This window comes from Ciona robusta, chromosome 7 (genome assembly GCF_009617815.1).
Source record: "Ciona robusta chromosome 7, ASM961781v2".
Taxonomy (NCBI): domain Eukaryota; kingdom Metazoa; phylum Chordata; class Ascidiacea; order Phlebobranchia; family Cionidae; genus Ciona; species Ciona robusta.
In genome coordinates, this window is record NC_143241.1 from 6,688,100 (window position 1) to 6,713,851 (window position 25,752).

Genomic DNA, 25,752 nt, shown 5'->3' on the forward strand with positions numbered 1-25,752 from the left:
GATGCATGCAGGAATGGTAACAGTAGACACAGCATTGGGAAATCTTCCAATCACAGATGTAAGTTCGTTTCTCAGGAATATAGAAAAGAAAGAAGGCAAAATCACCACAGTTACAAAGACAGAAATGGGAACTCTAACCCTCCTTATATGTCTAACAAACGCCACGAGTATAAAGAGTATGGGCGTACCAGCTTTAACCCAGCTAGTACGATGCAGTCACGGCATAGATATGGACCATATGGTGACTGTAGTGCAACCAGTCATAGCTACCCACCTGCTGATAGTTCTTATGAACGTGAGGTTTACAGGCAAAGGTACAGGTACAGGTACCATGAGCCGTATAAGGATTATGAGCATACGGTTGACCATCAGCGAGTTAAGACGCATTATCCAGTGTTGCACAGTAGAAGCAGGTCCCCAGTGTTTACCGACCAAAATTTGAGACTTAGTAATCCAGAAACGTCGTGTATTTGGTGGAAACGAAAGTGCAAGTGAATGAGAATGTTGTTCGTTTATCATCGTGTGTGAAATCGATTTAAATCTTGAATAAAATTTCCACTTCTTTCCTTATTTTTATGTGTAATGTATCGTATTTGTTGTATAACATTTCTACGTTTTGCTGAAGTTAAAACTTAAAGTATAACTCAGGCCACCAACCAAACCGACTACTGTTGATTCTCACCCTGATGAGAAAGCTAACAGGTAAGGCTGCATGCCATGTAACAGTACATAATGCTGCTTATGTGTATCTGTAACGGTGTTATTTCTCGTAAATTAGATTTGCGGCCGAGTCCTGGAACAGAAGAGAAAGATCGCCCAGTGAGTATCGTCAGCGTGAAGGTTTCACAAAGCATCAGAGGTCTCCGTACTCAGAACATCGAATCCCTCCTCCGGGAAGAGGGAGGAGTCCAACGGATCGACATTACAGAGAACATGAGTATGATCGGCACAGAGACTTCAGGAGGTCGCCTCCAAGGCACCGCCGGCCTTCTCCGGAAAGGTACCGTAGGCCGCACCACGAGTACCGAGGTTCGCCACCCCCGGAGTTTCGGGGCGTGCCGCCGGGTATGGAAAGAGACTGGGACCCTCGCATGGGGCCTAGGCCGTACTATAACCACCCACCTATGCCCTCAAGAAGTCCGCCTGGTCGTTCTCAGCATCCCGATTACCGCCGTGGTTGGAGAAGGCAGCAGGACGGGTATCCTTACCAGAACGATGGTCGCAGACGTTACTATGGTGGTTCTCCACCTGTGCGTTCGTCGCCAGCAGGTTATAGTCCTACACAGACAGAGGTACCTTCCGAACCGCTTAAACGCGCCGAAAAAACGTGACAACGGTTCGATGTTGCGTATAGTTTGCCAAAAGTACTGTGCGCTGCTTTCCAGCAAACAAAATGTACGAAATGTTCCTGTCGTCTGTTTTAATCATATAACTGACGTTTTCCTTCATTCTCCGTTGTGCCATACAAACACCGAATTACTGTTTCGTCAGCATCAATTGCTGGCGTTATTTGCTTGTCTTGTTATAAAATCTTTGCGAGCGTTCGTTGAAACTGCCTACATCAATATGTGCGCCGACACCTTTTTATTATTTTCATTTTACCAGTTGCTTTTGTTCCCTTACCACTACACTGCGCCAAAGGGGCAGCAGCTTACACAGTTAAAGTATTTCTACAATTTCATTTTCAACTCTACAGTAAGCATTGGTACAGTTAAGGTGTTACCTATAGCCGGCAATTGAATGCAGGTTATGAAAATTCTGCATTTCAATACCTTATCCTCCTCCCCGCAAAATCTGCTGTTTTCTTGCATCAACGAACTTATTTAAACTGTGTCTTTTCTGACTCCGTTTTTTGGAGCTTCTTAAAAAAATAAACCATCTTTCTGATGAATAATCGCAATATGTTGCATAAAAACAACGAAGATAAGATAAAGTTGGTCTTGGGAAGATAAAATGTACGAGAAATAAAGCTTCTTCGGTGCATAAAGAACTATTGCATAAATAAAAAGGGAAGGTTTTACTAAAACAGACCAGTACAAGGAAATGTGTGGTATAACTCAATCGCCAAAGCAAAATACTTCTACGCATAACGTTTATGGAACAGTGCTTGTACATTGCAAAATATAATATTTGGAAAGGATGGGATACCGTTAGCACCTAGTTTCCTTGCGGGGCTACAGCTATATAATTATGTAAAACATCTTTGTTACTACCAAATGGGATGCGATACAGTTAAAACATGTCCCATTTTACCCCACCCTGCTAATTCATTTCAAGCCACTGAAGAAATGACAGTTTCTTCATATGAAGGTGGACATGGCTCGTCGTCCTCTGTCGGGTCTGTCTTTTGTTTGGTAGCATCTAAATATGTGGGTGGTCTTTGACTTGCTCTTAACGTTCCAGTTCTTCGGAATGATTCCGCCAACTCCCGTGTCCACCAAGACCGCGAACTTGCCGTCCGCGAGATGTCGCTGTAACACGGTGGTGCATCCAGTACCATTCCGTGGTTATAATATCCGCCGTCGGAATCAAGACCAAAACCTGCAGATCTCTCGTCCTGCCTGGTGCAACGCGTTCTGGTTGTTGTGATTCGAGGCGTAATCCAGCAAAAGAATATTCCAGCAATTGCTCCAATCATGCCTAAAGAATTAAAAACACTAAGCTTGGCATTTAGTTTTCAAATTTCTGCTATATAAATAGCATGGTTTGATACGCACAACTTACAGTAAGGTTGAGTAAGATGGGTCGTGTTTTCAATACCTATTCTCGTCTCATTTGGTAGTAAACACAAAAATATGAGATTTAGGTGCTAACGGTGTTCCATGCTACCCTACAGTACTGTAAATAGCATGTAGGTTACACAGGGCTTAAATTTATCTATAGAGTCTAATTGCACACACAAAACACCCCTTAAAAAACTACAACATTATACCAATGCGACATTACCTACCTAAAACGAGTAAAGTGAATCCTGGAATTGAAATCAACTCCAAATTTGTAATATTCCCCAACGCGTTTGTATAACTACCAATAAGAAACATAATGACAAGTCCTGCCCCCGCCGCGCAGCCCAGCACACCACACGTGCAGCAAGCACGGGCTAGTTTCTCGTAAGTTACAACTCCTGCATTTTGTCGTCTTTGCTCTCTTTGTCGATGCACTGATTCGGATACAGTACTGATACGGCGTTCACCATTTCTTCCATGATTTCCAGAGTTCATTGACGGAATATCAGCATGCATCTGACCACTCATAGTTAGAGCTGCCATTTAAATAGAACATCAACTGTATATTTTATTATACAACCTATGTCCTATATTTATGCGTCTATGCTAGCTCGATGTCTGTGCTTGCTCTAAAATAAAATGTGTTGGAGATCATATCAAAAAAACAGTAAAACGTATTAGGTTAAAAAGAACAACAACTGTATTTTTTAATAAATAACCTATTTCTATGTGTCTATGCTTGCTCGGTGTCTATGCTTGCTTGAAAATCAAATGCGTAAGAGCTAAAATGTAAAGTTATGAATACAACAGCTATAACGATGGTACGATGTCGACCTAGAGCCCCTGGCGGTTTCTAAATTCTCGCTCCTGTTAAATTACTGAAGAAAACAAATTTAACAAAAAAAAAACGGTCATTCGTAAATATACCTCCCACTGCGCTATAGCCTTGTTGGTCCTTATAAATCGCTCCCCGCGGTTGCAATGTGCATAGGAAATGACCCAATTCCAATCGACTTACAACGACGACAATCTAAAACTGCCTGCGGTGTTTTTTGCAATTTCGCAACTCACTTAGCGAACTGTTTTTCATAATGATCCAAGTTATTAGCGATCTATAGAAACTTGTCAAAAAGAGAACACATCTATACACAACACTTCTAACTCTCGCTTGCTTTGTTTTCGCTACCTTCCAAATACCTTTTGTTTCCTACGAACATTGTCCATGGTTTGGATTACTCTACTGTCGCACAAACACAGCGAACAAAAGGACAAAGCCCTCACATAGCCACAATAAAACTGAATATTTGTTCAAGGCAGGCTTTACAGATTCGCAGGGCTCTCTGGGACGGCCAGTACTGTATTCGCAAGTAATAGTCTACCTTACGAAAAACCTGCTGTCTGGAACCTGCTTTTACGACGAACCTTTATAAACACTATTCAAACAAAACTGCGGAACCGGAACGGTGGATTTACCAAATGATTCATACACAAACCTTACTTTACAATTCCTGTTTCACAAACCTTTTCTTCACAAAACTTACCACAAGCACTGAATCGCGGAGACTGACTTTGTACGTAACAGCTAAACTTGTATATACCGCGGCGCGGCGTTGCTATCCTATTTGTGCGTTATAATTCAGTTAAGATCAGATGGCATTCCTACCAAATCCTATTCCCCAGGCGGTCACTGAATCAATAGATAATTAGCTGGTAACATTGTTTGCAAAAACTACCGTCTGTGGTGCGGATTTCTGGTTTAAAATCTGTGGCTTTCCGGAGTAGGTTACAGCATTATACAGCCGGTCAATTCATAATAACAGAACCATCTGTGTCCGGCGTATCCAATTTAGAGCGGTTTCGTTTATATAGGTTGCTAATTTGCGAAAACATAGGTTTTAAAATCTAACAGATGAAAATTACATTTATAACACAACAAAAAATGGAACAGTGGCAAATACAAAAAAGAGCAGAGGTCAATTTAATTAGTTTCAGAATTTTCAAGGCGTAGCGTGCTGTGCGAGTATTAAGTAAAGTTCAATTAACGAAAAAATGCATGTTTGGTATGAAAACAAATACGTCGTTCACGTTTCCCTACTTTGTTTATTGTTTGTGCAATTTATTGGTAGCTTCACTGTACGATGGTAAAACATCTTTCGTGACATCGTAAGCTGTATAGGGGGGCGCTTCTTCCTCGTCTGTGACGTAAGCATCGTTGCTAAGCGACGAAACAGTCGGCAGGGCGGCGAGTGTAAAGTAAGATGGGGGCTGGTCGTTTGCCGCCGCCTGTGCTGCAATTTGTCGCTGTACTGCTTGAGCGACTCTCTCACAATCTTCGTCGCTGATTCTTTCGCGTTCCCTTCTCGCCTGTACTTGTCTGTGGCGGATCTTAATCCTACAGTACCATTCTCCAATTGAGCTAACGACTATGCCTGATCAAAAAATTGTATTAAATTCAGTTTACCTTTACTCTATGTTGTTTGCTTATGTTATTGCCGTGTTCAGCTTTACTGCGTGCCGTAAATTCAACATTCTACTCACATTCCTATACAAAAATCGTTATGGCATAAGTACGTGACAACATAAACCGCAACAGTAATCGGCAAAAACTGCAGCATTGAACTATATAGCTTTTGCTATGGCCCACTAAAGCTACATAGTAGGATGGGCAAAGATGGGACACACTTTATTTTGTTTTCTAATCTCATTTGGTATTAAACAAATACCATTCAAGGAATTATAACCATATCTTTACGACTCCCATAAACCAGTGTTAATTGTTTAAAACACGATTAGAATATTTAGATATAACGTGATAAAGGTATTCTGTCCACCATACTATATCCATAGTAGGCTATACCTTTACATATAGTAGGGTGGGGGGAGACGGGACACCTTGGGACGTAATATACAAACATTCTGATCGTGATTTAAACGATTAAAAACGGTCTGTGGAAGTCGAGAGGATAAGATTTTATAGTTTTTTAGATGTTTTTTGTTTACTCCCAAATTGGACGGGAAAACATAATAAAATGGTGTCCCATTTTCCCCCACCCTACTAGACTGTGATTTTACTTACCAACTATAAACAGTGCTAGAGCTGGAATAAGCAGTAATCGACTTTGAACAAAATACAGAATCAAACAACAACTTCCAGCAAGCAGCAAAGCGACACCTAGACCACATGTGCAGAAATATCTTGAATTTATTCCACATTTCGGGAAACAGCTTGTAAACGACCAACTTTCTTGCGGTGTGTTTGACCGAAACTCATTTTCAGTCGACCTGAAAGACAAAATACAAAAGGGGAATGTGGGATTCAAGTACTAACACTATCCCATCTTACCCAACAATACTATAAAAGTGATATTGGTCACAGAGCTAATAAGATATTTCTAATATTAAAGTAGAGTTGGGTCTACGCCTACTTACACAGTAATATCTCCAGGCAAAGATTGGTTTTGGTTTCCGTCAGTAACTTGCTGTACCGATGTAATCACAAAGTCCATGACTTTTGAGGTACAATCAAATATATACCAGCACTGATTCCACACCTCGTGAAACTAATGAACTGAATAAAAGTTGTCCCATGCCTAATCCCTGAAGCAGTGTATAACACATCGCATGCATAAGTGATATACTATACGTTTGTAAAAAATGTCTAAAACTGTTTTTTTTTGCAATACCCTGCGAGTTCAGTACAACCAGTTTTTATTACAAGGTTGCTAGAACATATAAGGTCTCGCCAAATGCTTCGCCGAAACCGTCACGCTCTGGCTACCCAATTTATCTCATAACTACACGCTAGATAAGCCATTGCCTTTAGGCTCAGCGTTTCAAGTGGCCTGCGCCTACGTATAAAGTCATATAGCTGATTATTTATCCGTTACCGTACGAAGTATACAGTCAAAAGCAAATTGAAAAGTTTAATGACAATTTTACGAGTTTTACGAAGTCGTTTTACCCCGTTAACTGTCTGACTCTGTGTTCACAGTAAACTAACGCATTTAAAGGCATAAGCACATGCAAAATTGATGCAACAACAATCTGTATGCACGCTTAATACTGTAAAGCAGTTGGCCACTGTGGAAATTCGAAACTGGTAATAGGTAGAGGCGTCGATAAACAAAACGCTAATGTGCATTATTTTAACAAGCAATATATATATATGATTTTACTTTATGAAGAAATGGTATAGAAAGGAACATATATGAATATAAAATGTAACGCCTCCGTGGGCATGGTTTATATATAAAAGTATCAAAACTGAAGAAGCAGCCAAACATACAATTGCATATTTAAACAAGCAATTTGAAGTTTTGAGTGTGCTGCGAGAAAACAAACTGCCATCACATTTTGGTTGAAGTCTCCAAATCATCGTCTCGAATTCTGACAACTTTCGGTTCGGAGTTAACATGAATTCGTTCCCCGTTTTCAGCGTTGCGTGATTCGTCTAATCGAATGTAATAAGGCGAGGAGGGTGGTCCTGTGGCAGACGAACACTGTACCGCTGTCGGTCGCTCGTTTCTGTGAAAATTCGTCATCATACACGCAGTGGTTGACGTCATGGCAGTTTCCGTTTGAATTTTTGGTCGTTTGCAAGCCGTAACGTCGTAGGTCGGAACCATACCTTCAGCAGGGAGTGTGTGCGGTCGATTGGAAGAGCCAGCTTCGTTTCTCTTGCTTCGGCCGCAGCAGCAGAAAAAACTTCGTAAACACGAACGTTCTGAATTAAGTCGTAATATGTTTATTGATATAAAGTATGGCGGGATAAGATAGGATACCGTTAGCACCTAAAACCCGCATTTGCTAATCGTGTTTTTAACAATTACAACAGCGATCTTTTAGAATCGCGAAGCTACGGTTATATAAATGTGTAAATACTCTTTGTTTACTACAGAATGGGATGAGAAAATAAATGAATCTATGTCACAATGTAGCCGGTATTAAATTTGCAACAGTGTTGTATTTGCAGCGTAAGTGACACAGTAGTTAAAGCGTTCTCCACTTTACCAAAGGATATACCGTTTAGATGTCACTACCACTGTTGGCGTATGTGGCAAGATCCTTAGCGGCAGCTGTTCATATTAAAATGTGTCGTCCAAATTACCAGCCATAAAAGATATATAAAATACAAAGTCTACAAAGTTACGTATACGTGGGAACTCGGACAGGAAACGTATATGAAACAGAACACCCGTGTTATACCGGCGCTCGGTGCGTCGCATACGAGAAAGGGTAACTTACTTACATTTATTCAATTTATTAGACATAAAATTGCATAATACACAAAACAACAATAAAATTAGGAGAATTACCTTTTCCGTTGCGCTTGTCTTTTTTCCTTGAGCAACACGATCCCATTATTTATGACACTTATAAACTACGAGCTTATAAACGTCTGCGAAATGCGGAAGAAATTGTAAAATTTTCCTATTTTCCAGCGTCTTTTATAGCGAGACGAATAAAAGGAATTGAACCTGTACAAACATTGCTTGAGCTGCTAAAGAACTAAGTTACAACACTTGACTGTAATACCTCAATCCACGACTGTCGCTTGCTTTAGTAGATAGTCATAAACATGGGCGTTATTACTGAACTGCTATAGTTATAAATTACAGACCCGCTGCCACTTCTAATTTTCCATAATAACATCATGTGCATGGTATTTTACAATACGTGCACGTCTACGGAGCGTTTGTATTGAGAACTGTTTATCGTCACCTGACCTCGGTGTTTCGCTTTCCGCTTCACTGACCAAGAAGAAACTCAGTTCTGTTATCAACAGGTTGGGTTTTCGCTTCCATTTCACGGCGTTGTTGGCTTCTTTTAAACATCACGTGGTTCTTACATGTGTGCGTAACCTTTTCACCGATTAGAGAGAAGGATCATGGGATTCGTAAGAAGGGTCGTTTGCTAGTTTACTTACCGTTTCCTAGACTCGTAAGATGCGATACCGGTAGCACATAATATCCCATAGTTCTTATGATCGCGTATTAAACATTTAAAAACGCTATTTAATAGTCTTGAGCCTATTAAATAGCGTTTTTGCCTACAGTCAATTTTGTAAATATTCTATGTTTACTCCCATGAAAACATAACCCATCTTACCCCACCCTACTATAACATTGTGTTTCTGCCCAAATATGAAACTAGTACACCTGGCTCGCGTAATACGGTAGCGCACAAGCCATCGTACATAAAAGACAAATACAAAGTGCTGTGAGCGGTTTCGTTTCTTTATTGACAAGTCTCAGTGCGCAAGACTGTGTTATACACTGCCAACTATACATACATATCTCTATTAGGCTGTAGCCATATTGCGCCAACATGGTGAATAATTCAAAAGTGAGCATATTTAATTACCAGTTACCTGTACGGAATTTAAAGCAGACGAACGAATCAATCGCTTTCGTATATTATAATACTGTGTGGTACAGAGTTCGTATATAAACACCCTGGTGTGCACTGGTCGAATTCCGTTAGCACCTAAATCCTTTATTTCCTGATTGTGTTATAAATAATTCAAATTCCCCTTTTTGTGGCTATAAAATTCTGTAAACATTTTTTGTTTACTACCAAATAAGAAGAGAAAAGAGAATGAAAACATGTCCCATCTTACCCCACCCTACTATATGTAGTCAACACAAGAAAATGGTTTGTAAATTTCGATTCTCTGCAATGTATTGTATTTGATTAAGCCGACTGCGCGCTTTCGGAAGTTCATATAAAAACCTTATATATTTGCTGAATCATCATAACATCGGTTACTCAACAAGTAGTTTTTTTGCAGAAGGAATGTGTAAACTGTAAACGCAAACACAGTTGTAATTAGTTGTATTTTATTTGTTATGAGTCTAAATTATTATTAACTGAATCAAGAATTTGAAAATTTTACAGTCTCTGCTTGCATACGCGTGATTATATTAGTTAATTTGTTTTCACTTTATATTTAAACTGGTTTTCATTAAAACGATCAGATAACTGTGTTTTGGCGCTTGGAAAATTACGAATGGATCTTCAGGATGCGTGGAAAGCAAAAAAGGAAAGTTTTGTATCCGGCTTAAATGGGACTTCGTTTCTGGAAGTAACAATTTGCTCTGCAGCATATCCTTTATGCGTTTTGGTTCGCGCATTAGTGTTAGGCGTCCTACCAAAGCCAATGCTGAATTCAAACAGCTTTAGATACGTCCTGGATTTCCTCCTAGTTGTTTTCCCGATTATTATCATGCTGACTGGCTTATCAGAGTTCATCTTTGAAGCAGCTTTGATAGTTCTGGTGTCAATTACTTTGTACTTTAAAACATTTTTTAAAAAGAAGAACATTTCTGAAACAACTCGCATTCAAGCAGCTTATGTGAGTAAATTATATTACAAACATCAAGTTCAAGATATAGGAGAGGATTATGTGAAAGAAAGTGACTATTTCTTTGGTGAAAACGTCGACGGTAATATAATTGAGGTTTTATCTTCAAAACTCCCATTTTTAACTTCGTTCCGAGTCTCTGTTAACGCTGTTACTTGCATATGTATACTCGCCGTTGATTTCAATGTATTTCCTCGCCGATTTGCGAAAGCTGAAAATTTCGGAATGGGAATATTAGACCTTGGAGTTGGTAGTTTTGTTGTTTCTAACGCTCTTGTCAGTCAAGCTGCAAGAAACTGGAACAAAATTGGTGGAAGGAGCGGGTTGAATAAAAGCTTCTCGTTTCTGTTTTTTCAGTTATTCAGCTCATGGCCTTTGTTTTTGTTTGGATTTCTAAGATTGGCTTCAGTCAAATTATCTGGCTACCATGAGCATGTGTCCGAGTATGGAGTGCATTGGAACTTTTTCTTCACACTTGCTGTGGTAAAAGTGCTGGCAACTGTCATTTTGTTCATATTTCCCCTGGAATTCTGTTCACCTCTGGCAGTTGCAATTGCAGCATCATATCAATACCTTTTAAGTGGAAATAACGAAAAAATGACCCAACTGATTTTTGGTAGCAATCGGGAAGGCGGTCTGCTGATGCAAAATAAAGAAGGTATAGCATCTTGTCTGGGTTACTTATCACTTTACTTTGCTGGTGTACAGTTGGGTGCTTTCATATTTAAAGAACGTAGAACTCTTGCCAAGTGGAAAGAGGCCGCAAAGGAGCTTTTAGGTTGCACCTTAATGCTATGGTCGTTGCTACACTTTAGCAACTACGCTATACAGCCCATATCTCGCAGGTTAGCAAATGTTTCTTACTGCATATGGATTCTTTCGCAATCTACGTTGATGTTATTCCTGTTCCTTATGGTGGATATTCTCACCACACAGAATATCAATGCAGGTTATCTACCCAATGAAAGCATGCCTGATCCATGGCTTATGGAAAAACCAAAAGAAGATACTAAAATTGACTACAACCCCCCACCCCCTAAGAAATGTCTGATATCTGCTATAAATCGAAACCAGCTTTTATTTTTTCTTCTAAGCAACTTGATGACTGGAGCAGTGAACGGTTTATTTGACACTCAAGCTGTCAGCAACACAAATTCTATTGGTATAATCACAATATATGCAGTTTGTGTAACTTTTATTACATGGCTACTGCACATAAAACAGATTACAATTAAAATGTGGTAATTAATGTTTTTCTACAACGTATGTGTATTGATAGGTTTTATATTTGTATTTTCAGCAATATTGGAAAAAGTTCATTTAAATAGTTGTTATAGGTGGTGTATTAGAAATGGCTGTAGTTTAAATATACTGTGTAAGACTGAGAATTTTTTGTATTGGTGTGTACATTACATATATATACTGTATTGTTATTGTTTATACGTGTTTTTGTAAATAATGTAAAAAATGATGAACAAAACAACGAAAGTGAATTAGCAAGTTTTTTATTCCGTTTTATTATTCAAGTGTTAAATTTTCATTATGGTTTAAACTATTTCAGGTAATTATTAGAAAAATTCAATTTTAACTGATTAATTCAAAAATGAGTGACTCTAATAACAAAGGTAAGTAAGATTTTGTTTTGTTTCAGAACGCACATGAAAAATAAAACAATGTTCACTTTTTAGGTGTAATAACTCTGCTGCTTTTATTCCAGTTGTGTACTTATATATTTACCCAACTTATAAAAACTTGTATTATTTGATTTTATACTGTTACCCCCTTTTTTGTGTTGTCTATTAGTGCTGAACAATCATAACTAAAGAGTTGTTGTCTATTACTGCAAGTTTTGCAATTGTAACCGTAGAGATAAAAATTTAGAGCTTTTCAAAATTGTTTTGTTTTTTTTTTAGTGGTCAAAACCTTCAGTGGGAAACTGTTTAGCGATATGAGTCACTTTGTGAATGCGGACGGTCTTCATATTTTTACCAACTGTTGGGAACCTAAAGGAGATGTTAAGTAAGTTGTAAGGATGTGACATTTATTAGTAATATGCTGGCTATATTGGGTTGACTAAATTGTCAGCCATAATTTGACAGGAAAAAAACAATCACCCACAAAGTTAGGTATGTGGTAACTTGTGAGGCGTCATGAGGTGTGATCAAACAAAAGGATAGTGATCGAAGTTGCCACCATTGTGGAAGTATCTTTGCGGTGCAAACTTAATGTATTAAGAAACTTAACGTCAAATATTCCAACTCAGTGCTCACATATGGGTTGTCTAAATTGTCAGCTATTAGCATTTATTCAAAAAAATCTTCACTTTGTGACTTTGCCTCCAATTAAATTGTGTGTTAAAAGTAGCATGTACATATTTAGTGTGTTGCTCAATTAAATTAATTGATATTACATGTATAGCTTCCTGGTTTGTATGTTACATGGGTTTGGTGGTCACTGCATTCGATTCAATGAACTTGCTTCGTATTTCACAGAAATTGGAGGCCTGGTGTTCAGCCATGATCATAGTAAGCATAATGAGCAATTTATATTTTAAAAATTTCAAGCCCTGTGTTTTGTTTAGGCCCTTTTGGGCTAAGATTTTAGTATGCATGTTGTTACAAGCCTGGGATTTCCAAACGTTTTTGCTCGCGACCCCTTTTATTTTTCCAAATTTTTTGCTTGTATTCAGACCGGAGAATATTGGTTTACTACTCTACTGATACAGTTGTAGGTGTATGTGTCCTTAGACAAGACTCTTAACGGTAATTGCTCCAACCTAGTAGTCCCTATTGGTTGTCCAAACTGTCAGCCATAAATAAAAACCAAAATATCCGAAAATTACATTCTCTATAAAGTTAACATACATGGTCACCCATAAATGGGCACGAGGTTTTGGAAACAGAACAACTGTCATTGCCATGCAAGTATGAATAAGTTTAATTAATTAATTTCTTTATGTAGTTGGTCATGGAGAGAGTGAAGGATCACGAACAACTGTTGACGATTACAACAAGTTGATACGAGACACTTATCAACATGTTGATATTATGGTGGAAAAATATCCCGGAAAACCTGTGTATATTTTCGGACAATCAATGGTATGTATACCAGCATAAAGGCGCAGTGGTTAGCACATCTACATATAACAAACAGGTCACAGGCTTGTTGCTGCTACCCCCCAACCCAGTGACCCTTGTTGGTTGTCAAAATTGTTAGCCATGTTTTGAAACATAAAAAGGAGAATGGGGAAGTTGGACGACTTTTCATTCTATTTAGTAGTGAACAAAGATTATTCAATGAATTATGAAACCGTAGCCTCATGAGTCATGACGCTCATGGACCAGTGTAATTGTTTAAAACACGATCAAGATATTGGATATTATGTGCTAAAGATGTGTTCCTTCTCCCACCCACCCACCCTACTCTATATATAAATATATATATTCCTATTATAAATATACAGTGTTAAAAACTTGCCAAATATTTTTGTGTTTAACCTACTTACACATGACTATAAGTAGTTATCACGCAGGGAGGAGCATTAGCTGTACTTGCTGCACATGCAAAACCAACCTTGTTCAAAGGAGTTATTCTAGTTGGACCAATGTTGTTAATAGATCCTGGATTACAATCTTCATTCAGGGTAAGGGATTTGGGTTTGCATAATATGTCCGGCGCCCTGGCATAATCAACCACACAGTTACATACATTGTAATTAATAAGCTGGCAGGAGGTGTTGGAAACAAACCATTCATGTTGAACTTATAACGACTTTCGTTTTATGCTACGCTAAAAAAAAACAAGTCTTGGTAAATCAAAATAATATTAATACTTTTTTAGGTGATATGTTTAACCATCCTATATTGTAACACCACATACAGGTATTATACTGGTTGTTTGTATCTGTGGACAATTTTAGAAGAAAGCATATACTGTGATTGTAAACAACTTTGTATATTATGGTTTACTGTTAACAAAGTAATATGTTTTTGGCGTGTTTTTTAAACTTTGTAAAAATGAAAAAATCAGTTTATGTAGCAATACTTTATAGCAAGCAGTAAAAAAAACTTTTTTGTCCTTTTTGTTCAGAGGGTCTTGGTAAAAATGGCTGCATATTTGCTGCCTAATGTTGTTCTAACTTCACTACCAGAATCAAGGGGTTCAAGGGACCAGGATGAGGTATGGTGGTGTATTTTTTTATAAACACAATGATTAGTTTATTGTTTTTTGTAGATTAGGTCATTTTCATTGAACTTTGTTTTATTTTATTATCATTGTACCAAGGTATATGTCAATCAAGGTGAAAAGGGGGGGTGTTGTTGGCATGAAGGTTTTTTTTTCTAAAAATGTTATGTTTTGGGAGTTTTGTATAGTTTTGTAAAATTAATGCCACTGCGAGAATTCGAAATTTTTTAATTCTAGGCAGAATAGTTTTGCAAAAAAAACTCTGATCCAAACTGATGTATTTGTAGATAAAAATTAGCCAAGAAGATCCGCTAAAAAGCTGTGATGTGAAAAGTGAAATGGCATTACAACTTCTACGCATTGGAGAGCAGTTAGAAGTAGTGATGCCACAATTTACGTGCCCATTCATTACCTTGCATGGTGGGGATGATTCCACATGCAGTGTTGAAGCATCAAAGTTGATACATAGGGTTGCTAAAAGCGAAGATAAAACTTTAAAGGTAGGATGTAGGAATGTATGATTCAGTACATTTCACTTGTTTACACTGCCGCACCAGGCAACTTAAGAAGTTTTACCATGGTGTCCTATTTCATACACCTCTTGTTTTCAACAACCTCTAAATGAATTGAATTTCAACAACCTCGAAAAAAAAATCTTTTCAACAACTGCTGAACGAATACTGTATTTTTTATTCATGATAACTGTATTGCAGCAATTACTGTTTTTGCTCAAAGGCACATACGTACACATATTAGTGGCTGCTCTAGGCTTTGAATAAAGTGTAACTTGTAACTGGACACAATGTCTATGAAACAGAACAACCGTGGTATTATGCCATTACCCAGCCACTCAAGGACAAATCAATTTACATTCATTCATTTTTCCAGATATATGAACTATGTCGTCATGATTTGGTCCATGAACTACAAGAAGATAGAATCAAATGTTTTACTGATATTCAGAATTGGCTGAAAGAAAGATTGCAACTCAATTCTTAGTAATCACACCATATTAATTATTTTATCTAATAAAATTTAGATTATTCTTATCTTTTATCAATTTCACTTCTAAAGTCCCAAGCATGAATATTAAATATACTGTTAATAAAGCGACATAAATGTTATTTATTTCCTAATTCTACGATACCAAAAAATTACTCTACCGTTTAGTTTTCTTTACTTTTCCTCTCTAAGTAAATATTGATTGTATAGTACTATGTGGGATACCATTAACACTCAATACCATATTTCCTGATCGTGTTTTAAATAATTAACAACACTCTATCAGAGTCGCGGAGCTACAACTATACAATTCTGTGTCTGTAAATTTCCATTGGTTACTACCAAATGGGACTGAAATAAGATTGAAAAATATGTCCCATGTTACTCCACCCCACTATACTTCTGTTTCGTCACGTCAGCGTACCAAGCCGCAGCCTCCAAGTGACGTTTCAGTTCTACCTCTGTTTTGGTGCTGTAATCAATGTCTTGTGGTTGTTTTATCTTTTTTACTCCGAATCGAATTAAAGATTTCAAGAACGTGTTCAATTCGTATTGCAAGAGCTTTAAAGCGACCAAAGGAGTTTGGAATCATGTGTTTCTACTCGGATTTAACACGGACCTCCGCTAGCAAATCCAAAGGTAAGTATAAGAGCATGTTTGGTTTAACGCTAATGTAACCTGCTGTGAGCGCGTAAAAACAGAAACCGTATGTTAGTCGAACTGAACGCACATTAAATAAAACTTATTTCGTCTTTCCTGTCTCCATTACAAAGAACGGGAAAGTTTATCAAAGCGAACAAACTGATTTATGAATAAAAACATGATTTCGAACTATATATTCTTTTATAAATTCGTTGAAAACAGGCTGGTAGTTTACGGATAAAAAACTAACGTTTTTGATAAAAGGTTTGACCGGTAAACCATATAGTAGGGTGGGGGAAGATGGGACACCTTTTCATTCTATTTTCTTGTCGCATTTAGTAGTAAACGAAAAAATTTCAAAGAATTATGAAACCGTATTCTCACGACTCCCATAGACCGTTGTTATTTGTTTAAAACACGATCAGGGTATTAAAATAGTATGTGCTATAGGTGTCCCATCTTACCCCACCCTACTATATACTAACCATAGGCTACAATTATGTACGCTTAAATGTTCGACTAACAATTGCAAAGGTTGATCGATGTTTCCCTGATCGTGTTTGTTGTTTTGACATAAAACCGACAAAATATTCAATTTCTCATGTATGGTGTTTAGGAAACGGAAAGTTTGTGATCCAGACAAATCGCGCCTTGTCACGAAACGAACCGTTCCAAAATATCTGATGCACTCAACACAATTTTGTGCGCTAAATAACTCCTCGTGTGTTTTATTATATTTTATTAATTTTTTGTCAATTAATAAAGGAATGATAGTACTAATTCGTGGTATTACCAAAAACCGTCATCTATTTTGATTTTGGAAATATTTGGCAATATGTGCTAAAGTGTCCTATCTTCCCCCGTTGTACTATATCTACAAAGAGATCATAATTGAAATAAAGTTGTTGTTTTAACTTATCTGTAAAGAGCTGCAGTCAAAACTGTAGGCAAGTTTTTTTTGTATTAATTTAAGTTCGGCTAACGGTCAGGCGAATAATATCTGTGCACTCATACGCGAGGAATGGTCACGTGATCTGACTAGCATACTATTGTGGGCGTCAAGTGATAAGTGGGCGTCAAGTGATAAGACGTTAGCCCACAGTCCGACTCCATAACATGTCCAGGTTCAAAACTCAGTTTATTCAACAAAACAGTTCGGGTTACCACGACAAAACAACAACGACGTCACGATACTCTCCGGCCTCCAACTGGCTGGTCCAGGCTCACACTGCCTAGCTGTACAGTACAGGGCAGGGCTTATAAAGGAGATAACTCAAAGGCGAGAACTCCCAAGGCGAGAAGAAGCGTTATACACGAGAAAACATTATACACATTATACAGCAAGGCAAAGTCTCTCAGTATTGTTACAGGGCAAAGTCTCTTAGCATTGTATATAAAGAAGCATTGTTATACATGGGTTACAGGAAACAATCTAGGCACATTATACAGCAAGGCAAAGTCTCTCAGTATTGTTACAGGGCAAAGTCTCTTAGCATTGTATATAAAGAAGCATTGTTATACATCGGTTACAGGAAACAATCTAGGCGCATACACATTATGCCAGCTGGCCAGCTGTTAAAGTTACACAACGCAAAATTCAATCTTTATGCATTAAGTTAAATTTAGATAATTATATATATTAAATATTTGTGCTCGGAGCACCCTCAACCGCTACATATAGGCTGGCCCCACCGAAAAATGTTTTCATACGCAGGCCATACGCGCGCATAGTTATCATTGTACCTCATCTTGAAATTGTTCGTCGCTACTTCACTGCGCTTCAGCAGGATTTTTTCACGACAGTCGCTACTTCCCTGTTTCAGCAGGATACTTTTCACGACAGTTTGTAGGTTGCAGATCGGCACCTTTTGTTTTGTAGTATGTAGGCTAGGCTCGATGAGGAGATTGATTGTACTTGCGCGTGCCTTTGTGATGATGAATCATGTAAGGTGGGGTATGCAGGCGATCGGTGCTCCAGCGGCAGCTTATTCTGAAAAACAAATTGGGGAAAGTACTACTGCAATAGAGATTGAATAACGTATACGAATAAAACGGTATTGGGTACGCTAACACGGTAACTTCCATTAAAATTCTTGGGACAATACATTATATTGCCGATAAAACTGCAATATTGATAGCGACGTGCTGGCTACGCAGCTTACGATGAAGGAGAGAAAATGAGCTATGGATGGGTCACATAGATTAGTGGTGCCCGTGAGTACTGTGTCAACTCACAATGTAGGTAATATAGTAGGCGTAAGGGTCATCACGTAGATTAGTGGTGCCCGTGAGTGTGTCAACTCACATGTAGGTAATATAGTAGGCGTAAGGGTCATCACGTAGATTAGTGGTGCCCGTGAGTGTGTCAACTCACATGTAGGTAATATAGTAGGCGTAAGGTTCATCACGTAGATTAGTGGTGCCCGTGAGTGTGTCAGCTCACATGTAGGTAATATAGTAGGCGTAAGGTTCATCACGTAAATTAGTGGTGCCCGTGAGTGTGTCAGCTCACATATGACTAGAGGATAGATAGCAATGCAACCTGCAATTGCTCGTTGGGGTTAACCCATGTTAATTGTTAAGCTTGTTGGGGTCGTGGTCTGACCCAACTTCACATTATAAAACATAAAACACAGTAATTCACCGTTGATTTTTCTTCGGAGGGCCTGTCCAGCGGGCTCAACCCATTGTTGTGGGTGCGGTACTTCAGTTGACCATTCGTTGCAGACTTGTATCGAGAAGGGCGTGTCCAGCGAGTTCACCATTTGTGGGCGTCAAGTGATAAGACGTTAGCCCACAGTCCGACTCCATAACATGTCCAGGTTCAAAACTCAGTTTATTCAACAAAACAGTTCGGGTTACCACGACAAAACAACAACGACGTCACGATACTCTCCGGCCTCCAACTGGCTGGTCCAGGCTCACACTGCCTAGCTGTACAGTACAGGGCAGGGCTTATAAAGGAGATAACTCAAAGGCGAGAACTCCCAAGGCGAGAAGAAGCGTTATACACGAGAAAACATTATACACATTATACAGCAAGGCAAAGTCTCTCAGTATTGTTACAGGGCAAAGTCTCTTAGCATTGTATATAAAGAAGCATTGTTATACATGGGTTACAGGAAACAATCTAGGCACATTATACATCAAGGCAAAGTCTCTCAGTATTGTTACAGGGCAAAGTCTCTTAGCATTGTATATAAAGAAGCATTGTTATACATCGGTTACAGGAAACAATCTAGGCGCATACACATTATGCCAGCTGGCCAGCTGTTAAAGTTACACAACGCAAAATTCAATCTTTATGCATTAAGTTAAATTTAGATAATTATATATATTAAATATTTGTGCTCGGAGCACCCTCAACCGCTACACTATTACACCAACACTCTATGGTTTATTGTATTCAGTTGTGTTGTGACGAGCGGTAGGCCGTTAGAAGACAGATTATTAAAGGAAATCCTGTAATAAACAGTGTGAGGAAAAAATGGGATAACTTTAGCACATAATATCCAAATATCCTGATCGTGTTTAAATAAAATATATATTAATAACAACGGTCTATGAAAGTCGGGAGGATACGGTTTCATAATTCTTTGGATGTTCTTTGTTCACCACCAAAATGTAGCCTACGAGAAAATAGAATGAAAAGGTGTCCCCGTCTTCACCCACACCCTAATATAACCAATATACAAACACTTTGCCACGTTTCAGCTGCAGCAGGCTAAAGTTTAGTCATGGAGTCAAACGAGTATGACACTGAGAATAAATCCAAAAAGAAACTGAGTTACTACAACAAGCGATTGCTTCTTCTGCTTTTATTTTCGAGCATTTCAAACCCGTATATAATGCTGCAAAGTGTTGTTCTACACTACCAACCACCTCTGCACTGCGACATAAGCGAAATTCAGGTTATTTATAAGTCGCTTTGATTACGGTAGCCTTTTATGTTTAATTATTTACAAGTAACGTAATAGAAATAGAAAACGTAGGTGTAAAATTTTCCCGGCAAACATATACTTGTTTTTGAAAACCACGCAATATCCTTTGCCATGGGTCTAATACAGACCCGTGCTATAAATTTTAGCCTTTCTGCCAAAACAAAATAATTGGATTTTGTTCAAAATAAATATACTATATGTGACTACGCAGGAAAATTTAAACAATCTGAACAAGAGTCATCTTAATGCAACTATACCGTGGATTGAAGACAGTAATGGTGGCATTGTTAGAAGCTCATGTTCGATGTACAATGTTAGAAATAAAATGAATATTTCACTTATACAGTCAGGTATGGATAAAAACAAAATAAAATTTGTGTTATTGATATGACTGAGTTTCAGTCCGAAACGACCGTTTCCCGGTATAGGTCCAACAATTTTCCGATCCGCACGATCCTATTCAGAAAGCGTATGCATCCAGCCTGTCAAAGTAGAGACCGGAACGTATTTAACATAGGGCTGAACAAAAGGCAGTCTGTAGTATTTGTTCCTACCTTCTGCGCATGCGTACTAGCGTTGCGAGAAGGTGCAGTCGTTAGTATTAGCTTTTAAACGTTTCCATGTATTTCTTATCAACGAATATATAGGTAAAGATGATGCAGTACAATGTAAAAAGTTCCATTTCGAGGGAGTTGAAACATCGGCCACCACAGAGGTATAGTACTGTGGGGTAATATGGAACACCTTTAACACATAATATCCAATATGTTCTAATGGTATTTTAATCAGTTAACAACACTCTTTTAGATCACTCAGGCTACGCTTACATAACTCTTTAACTGTCCTTTGTTCACTACCAAATGAGACAAGAAACGAGAAAAAAACTGTCGCATATTGTCCTTAGTTCAAATGTAGTTATAGAAAATTAAAACAATATTTCGTTTCAGTTTCAATTGGTGTGTGAAAACGCGTGGGTTCAGCCGTTGATGGTTTCTATTTATTTCGCCGGCAATCTCGTCGTTTCATTATTCGGCAGTTATTTATCAGACAGGTAAGCGATAAAAGAGATATTTTTCACCGGTGCCACACGGGTTTATGACACTGTAGAATAAGATACCGTTATCACCTATATCCCATATTTCCTAGTTTTGTTTTTAACAACCAACAGTGCTATTTTAGAGACGCGGGGTTACGATTGTATAATTCTGTAAATATTCTTTTAATTGTTTGCAAACACCTGTATTGTAACGAATACCGCAGCCTTATCATTCGAGAATAAAGCAGGATACATTTATCCATATGCACATGTATTCAGGTATGGACGAAAACCTATATTTCTCGTATTCACCTTCATTCAATGCTTGTCTTGTGTTATAATGAGCTTCAGTGAGAGTCTGATCACTTATGGTACAATGATGTTTCTTTCTGGCGGAGCAAACCTGATCAATTTTACGACAGCTGTTATTCTAGGTATTATAGAATTTTTATAGTTTGGATATGAGCTGGTCCTCAAATAATCACTAAAATATTTGCTAGACGTGGTAACTCATAAAAAAGGGCAAAGTGTCTATGAAACAGGAGAGCAATGCTGTAATGAAAGAACACGTATATAAGATACAAAATGTATCCAATAAGATATGATCTTTAAAAATATATATATTTTCTACTTTAGTTTTGTCATACTACCTGATCACTTTAGGTAAAAACATCGAAAACTTGTTTTATTAGGATACTTTTATTGTTTTAATTTCTTTTTATTTCCTAATCACTTTAACTAAAATCATCAAAAAAGTTTCTTTTTTAATCTTGCAGGGTGTGAGATTTTACCCCAGAGTCACCGATATTATGTTTATTTATTTCTGGAGCTTGGTTTTTCCATTGGTTACTTGACAGTACCAGCGAGTGCATATTTCTTGCGTGATTGGAGATGGTTCTTACGCTTCAGTGGAATGATCAATATTCTGTACATCCCATATTTCTGGTAAATACAAGAGAAAAACTCTAATGAGTGAGCACGTATAAAACTAATTAGCATAATATTAATTAACCCATCTACTACAACGGTCGACTAAACTCGACATGCTTCTGGTAAGCATAACACCATGTTATAGGCCATATAGTATAGTATAGGGTTTTTATTGACAAACTCCCTACAATGCTGACTGGTATTGTTGCCAACATGAGCGCATGTTTAATAATCGTAATACCGAGTTCTATAAATGTAATTGGTTTATTCTCACGTGGCCGAAAACGACAGTCGTTATAACACACGTGTTCTGTTTAATACACCTCCTGCCCGCTTACGAGTTACCACGTATGCAAATTTGTGTGTACTCGCGTAGGAAATTTGTGTGTACTCGCGTACTCGCTAACCCATAAGCGCTGGTACGAGATGCATGATGGCATCACGTACAATTTAAAACTATAGTAATGCTCCGCATTGTACACAAGGTAATATTAATGCTCTTAATTCTTAAGGTGGTTGGACGAGTCTCCGAAGTGGCTTCTTGCTACAGGTAAAATTCAAAGTGCGAAAAAGGTTTTCGCGAAAATTAGAAAAATAAACAAAGAATCACATACTGATACTACCAAGTCTGAACAAATTGAAAGTAGGAAAAATATTGAAGCAATTTCAACCGTATGGAACACTATGCGGGAAATGTTAAAACATCCAAGCTTGATATGGAGACTGGTGGTAATAACATCTGGATGGTACGAGCATTCTTTATTTTATCAACTATTTTGGTATACTGTTTTTTTTTTTGGTCACCTGTAGTAATGTGGGGTGAGATAGGATACCGTTAGCACATAATATCCCGTAATTCCTGATCGCGTTTACAACATTTAGAACGCGCTAATTCTGTAAATATTATTAGTTTACTACCAAATGGGACGTTAAAACTGAATAAAAACTTGTCCCATGTTACCCCACCCACTATATGTACCCCACTTAACAAGGCACTGTAGAGATCAATTGTATTATACCGTTATTATCCCACCAAACAAGCTTACATAAGATATTACGATGTTTTATCGTGTAATACGTCCTTATTCATTAATGCTATGCTCTCTTGTTTTCCAGGGCTGTTGTGAATGTTATGTATTATGCAATAGCGCTGAATACTAACAATCTTACTGGTGATCGCTTCCTGAATATGCTGTACGGTGGAATAGCAGAAATTGTCGGGGTGTTGTTATATTTCTTCGTTGTTTCCAAATGGGGATGCAGAGACTGCTACTGCGCAATCTTGTGTATAGGAGCTGTTGTACTTGCAGTAACACCACTGTTCGCACTATGTAAGTAAAAAGGTTTAATTGTGTGTATACGGGCAGTGTCATGTACATGTGACGTTTTACATGCACTTGTGTTAGATCGTTTTATTGTGCATACGCTTCTATAGTTATTTGTTTTCCTCTTCATAATCAAGGACGCAGTTTCTCTTGCGCTTCAGCGTAAGTTTTAATTTCTACAACTGTGATTTGTTTTTGTGTTGCGAAAGCAGCTTTAGGATTGCGTGGCCACGCGATTAGTTTTAAGGTAGGACGAGGCAGTTATTGCTTTGACCTATGATAAAAATCTGTTTACATTTATATCGTAACTGTAACTCAGTGAATTTGTGGGTGGTCTCGCAAAAGACGACTACAGTACAAACTGGGTCTTTAGGGACGCGTACTATTACCAAAAAATATTGTAAAAATGTGTTTCTTACTTTAAATAGCTATTATAAAAGGTCGATTGCATAAATATACTTACAAAATATACAGTACGGTGGGGGAAGATGGGACACCTTTTAACTCTATTTTCTCGTCCCATTTAGTAGTAAACAAAGAAAATTTAAAGAATTATAAAACTATATACTCACGACTTCTATAGACCGTTGTTAATTATTTAAAACACGATTGGAATACTTGGATACTATGTGCTAAAGAAGTCCCATCTTCCCCCGCCCTGTTATTTATGTTTGGGTTTGATTTTAATCGTTATGTGTTATATTATAGGGAATCCAGTCGTCGTTACAATATCGACCATGTTTTGTAAACTATGCACATCAATCTGCTTTAACATTATCTTTGTTTACACACCACAACTCTTCCCCACATGCATTCGCAACTTTGCTACCGGTATTTCATCGGCGGGTGGTAGAATCGGGAGTATTATATCTCCATTTGTTATGCATGCAGGTAAATAGAATATGTTTGTTTTTTTGAAAGTTTATGTATTTGTCAACTCTGTCCCAAACTCAACTTTAAAATCAACACATTTTATTTTTTTTATATATTTGCAAAAGGCATGATTTGAAGCTCGGTATTATTACTATGCTATATAAAGATAGTATGGGTTTGAACAAGACACATGTTAGAAAAAAAAAGATAGGCGACAATGACCTATAGAGTTCTGTATTTGTTGTTTTAAAATAGAATACTGCTGTAAAATCATAAGACATGCAGATACAGATAAAAATAAACGGAAAGATCTTAAATCAGTTAAAATTTTATCGCAACACTTGTAAACCAGGTGGATCAGGGAGTTCTGTTGTGCCTTCCATTGCAGTGGCCGTCGCTGCTTTGGGCTCAACAACGGCTGTGTTGTTTAGACTTCCTGCGATTCAAACCGAAAATTTGCCTCAAACCGTTGACGAAGCGCTTGCTATGAAAAGGTATTAAAACATTTGGTATATATTTTGTGTATTTGAAGTAAAATGGACTTAGATAAGAAATTCATTCTCTATTCCCGTCCCATTTGATAGTAAAAAGTTCATTTTTTACAGAGGTAGTCCTCGAAAATAGCGTTGTTAATTGTTCAAAATAGAATCAGGAAAAAAATTAGGTGCTAATGTTATCCCATCTTACCCTATACACTACTGCAAGCAAATATTATAAACGCCTGACGTTCTAATGAATTGTAAGTTAAATTTCAACTGAAATTAACCAACCGTTTTTCCACCAGTGTCTTCAGTATACCCTGCTTCAAAATAAGAGACGTCACAAATGCTGTTATTACAAATGACGAACAAAATGATCAAGATAATCAACGATTTCTGACTGCACGGATTTAAATAGATCGCTGCTGGTGCATTTTTGGTATACACGTATTCAGAATTATTTGCGCCATAGTTAATCCAGGCATTGTCAATATGTGTAGATTCTGCCAGGCGATACATTTATTGTGTTTGGTGCATGGTGTAGGACTGTTGATTATACACTAAGACAAAATATAAACTAGAAATATAGCTTCAGTTGCTAGCGTACAATATCCTTCGTTATACATCGAGTAAATTCAGCGTTGCTGTGCGGACGGATATGTGGCGGATATGTGTGAATTATTTTCGTGTATTGTTGCAGTTCGACCTAAATATCAATTGTTTCCTTTTTCTTGTTTCCTCCTGCTTCGTCCGCTTACTTAAACAAGAATGTAACTTAAACTAGAATGTAACTTGTTTAATTCCTTCGTCGTTGTGAAAACGACACTCCTTATAAAAAAGGTGTTTTGTATCATGCGCTTCATCGCCACCTGAATTTCATTTATTTTAATCCGTTATTTTTTGTCATTTATATACCCATGTGGCTGTGTTGGAGATATTGTTGCATTTATAAGTCGATTTTTATTGTGCGGCGCAGTGGCTTAGTGAAAAGCGCGGAGGTTGCGGATTCAAGGTTCGCAAGTTGTAATTTTTGCATTTATGAATATGACAAACCAATACTAAACAAGATGTGTTATGCAGGTAATCGTTTGAATACATAATCCCATTAAAATTTGGGTAGTCGTGTATATGATGTTATCAAAACTAGTGTGTGTTTTGTTGAAACTCGACGCTTAGAGTGACGTCACATTACCCAATCACAATACTTCATTAATCAATGTCAACACTGCGGATACTTATCTCATGGGAGA

General features: G+C 37.8%; 8 protein-coding genes across 10 annotated transcripts in view; 5 read left to right on the forward strand and 3 right to left on the reverse strand.

Moving 5' to 3' along the window:
* The window catches only part of LOC149734254 (ATP-dependent chromatin remodeler CHD1-like), a 33,383-nt gene extending 31,489 nt beyond the window's left edge, over window positions 1-1,894 (forward strand). For 2 of the 3 annotated variants that reach the window (XM_089881284.1, XM_089881285.1), the window contains exons 37-38: window positions 649-702; window positions 779-1,894. In XM_089881284.1, coding sequence (XP_089737410.1) covers window positions 649-702; window positions 779-1,331 — 607 coding nt within the window. In that variant the 3' untranslated portion in view covers window positions 1,332-1,894. Of the gene's footprint in view, window positions 1-11; window positions 571-648; window positions 703-778 lie in introns of those variants that run through there. The other variant, XM_089881287.1, reaches the window with a different exon arrangement.
* Window positions 1,881-4,379, reverse strand: LOC149734257 (uncharacterized). Its single transcript, XM_089881370.1, has 2 exons — window positions 2,951-4,379; window positions 1,881-2,640 (listed from the first exon to the last, which is right to left on the reverse strand). Exons 1-2 carry the CDS (start codon window positions 3,267-3,269, stop codon window positions 2,273-2,275), a joined length of 687 nt encoding a protein of 228 aa, XP_089737496.1. The 5' UTR covers window positions 3,270-4,379; the 3' UTR covers window positions 1,881-2,272.
* Window positions 4,380-4,557: 178 nt separating this feature from the next.
* LOC149734258 (uncharacterized) lies at window positions 4,558-6,492 on the reverse strand. The gene is made up of 3 exons (XM_089881374.1): window positions 6,156-6,492; window positions 5,803-6,008; window positions 4,558-5,155 (listed from the first exon to the last, which is right to left on the reverse strand). The coding sequence occupies exons 1-3, from the start codon at window positions 6,230-6,232 to the stop codon at window positions 4,827-4,829; spliced, it is 612 nt and encodes a 203-aa protein (XP_089737500.1). The 5' UTR covers window positions 6,233-6,492; the 3' UTR covers window positions 4,558-4,826.
* Window positions 6,493-6,636: 144 nt separating this feature from the next.
* Window positions 6,637-8,402, reverse strand: LOC149734259 (uncharacterized). The gene is made up of 2 exons (XM_089881378.1): window positions 8,042-8,402; window positions 6,637-7,449 (listed from the first exon to the last, which is right to left on the reverse strand). Exons 1-2 carry the CDS (start codon window positions 8,085-8,087, stop codon window positions 7,073-7,075), a joined length of 423 nt encoding a protein of 140 aa, XP_089737504.1. The 5' UTR covers window positions 8,088-8,402; the 3' UTR covers window positions 6,637-7,072.
* A 1,100-nt stretch (window positions 8,403-9,502) lies between these two features.
* Window positions 9,503-11,650, forward strand: LOC149734260 (glucosaminyl-phosphatidylinositol-acyltransferase PIGW-like). The gene has a single exon (XM_089881332.1). It carries the CDS (start codon window positions 9,736-9,738, stop codon window positions 11,332-11,334), a length of 1,599 nt encoding a protein of 532 aa, XP_089737458.1. The 5' UTR covers window positions 9,503-9,735; the 3' UTR covers window positions 11,335-11,650.
* Window positions 11,554-15,817, forward strand: LOC149734261 (monoglyceride lipase-like). The gene is made up of 8 exons (XM_089881366.1): window positions 11,554-11,714; window positions 12,003-12,108; window positions 12,508-12,614; window positions 13,051-13,187; window positions 13,622-13,732; window positions 14,179-14,268; window positions 14,562-14,774; window positions 15,163-15,817. Exons 1-8 carry the CDS (start codon window positions 11,693-11,695, stop codon window positions 15,271-15,273), a joined length of 897 nt encoding a protein of 298 aa, XP_089737492.1. The 5' UTR covers window positions 11,554-11,692; the 3' UTR covers window positions 15,274-15,817.
* Window positions 15,648-16,836, forward strand: LOC149734262 (uncharacterized). Its single transcript, XM_089881381.1, has 2 exons — window positions 15,648-15,915; window positions 16,535-16,836. Exons 1-2 carry the CDS (start codon window positions 15,648-15,650, stop codon window positions 16,600-16,602), a joined length of 336 nt encoding a protein of 111 aa, XP_089737507.1. The 3' UTR covers window positions 16,603-16,836.
* A 146-nt stretch (window positions 16,837-16,982) lies between these two features.
* LOC149734263 (organic cation/carnitine transporter 2-like) lies at window positions 16,983-25,613 on the forward strand. Its single transcript, XM_089881331.1, has 11 exons — window positions 16,983-19,829; window positions 20,071-20,209; window positions 20,507-20,574; window positions 20,807-20,910; window positions 21,175-21,329; window positions 21,672-21,840; window positions 22,338-22,571; window positions 22,942-23,156; window positions 23,859-24,041; window positions 24,376-24,517; window positions 24,808-25,613. Exons 1-11 carry the CDS (start codon window positions 19,656-19,658, stop codon window positions 24,914-24,916), a joined length of 1,692 nt encoding a protein of 563 aa, XP_089737457.1. The 5' UTR covers window positions 16,983-19,655; the 3' UTR covers window positions 24,917-25,613.
* Window positions 25,614-25,752: the final 139 nt, after the last annotated feature.

Coding starts and splice junctions, on each gene's coding strand:
- LOC149734257 (XM_089881370.1), bottom strand. CDS start 3,269: ATGGCAGCTCTAACTATGAGTGGTCAGATGCATGCTGATATTCCGTCA. Junction 2,641..2,950: donor ATTCACTTTACTCGTTTTAG/GTAGGTAATGTC, acceptor TTAATTCTTTAG/GCATGATTGGAGCAATTGCT.
- LOC149734258 (XM_089881374.1), bottom strand. CDS start 6,232: ATGGACTTTGTGATTACATCGGTACAGCAAGTTACTGACGGAAACCAA. Junction 6,009..6,155: donor TTGCCTGGAGATATTACTGT/GTAAGTAGGCGT, acceptor TTTGTCTTTCAG/GTCGACTGAAAATGAGTTTC. Junction 5,156..5,802: donor TCTAGCACTGTTTATAGTTG/GTAAGTAAAATC, acceptor TTTTTTGATCAG/GCATAGTCGTTAGCTCAATT.
- LOC149734259 (XM_089881378.1), bottom strand. CDS start 8,087: ATGGGATCGTGTTGCTCAAGGAAAAAAGACAAGCGCAACGGAAAAG. Junction 7,450..8,041: donor AGACAAGCGCAACGGAAAAG/GTAATTCTCCTA, acceptor GACTTAATTCAG/AACGTTCGTGTTTACGAAGT.
- LOC149734260 (XM_089881332.1), top strand. CDS start 9,736: ATGGATCTTCAGGATGCGTGGAAAGCAAAAAAGGAAAGTTTTGTATCC.
- LOC149734261 (XM_089881366.1), top strand. CDS start 11,693: ATGAGTGACTCTAATAACAAAG. Junction 12,109..12,507: donor GAACCTAAAGGAGATGTTAA/GTAAGTTGTAAG, acceptor TTACATGTATAG/CTTCCTGGTTTGTATGTTAC. Junction 13,188..13,621: donor ATATTTTCGGACAATCAATG/GTATGTATACCA, acceptor GTTATCACGCAG/GGAGGAGCATTAGCTGTACT.
- LOC149734262 (XM_089881381.1), top strand. CDS start 15,648: ATGTCCCATGTTACTCCACCCCACTATACTTCTGTTTCGTCACGTCAG. Junction 15,916..16,534: donor CTCCGCTAGCAAATCCAAAG/GTAAGTATAAGA, acceptor TATGGTGTTTAG/GAAACGGAAAGTTTGTGATC.
- LOC149734263 (XM_089881331.1), top strand. CDS start 19,656: ATGGAGTCAAACGAGTATGACACTGAGAATAAATCCAAAAAGAAACTG. Junction 19,830..20,070: donor GCGACATAAGCGAAATTCAG/GTTATTTATAAG, acceptor GTGACTACGCAG/GAAAATTTAAACAATCTGAA. Junction 24,042..24,375: donor TCCATTTGTTATGCATGCAG/GTAAATAGAATA, acceptor CTTGTAAACCAG/GTGGATCAGGGAGTTCTGTT.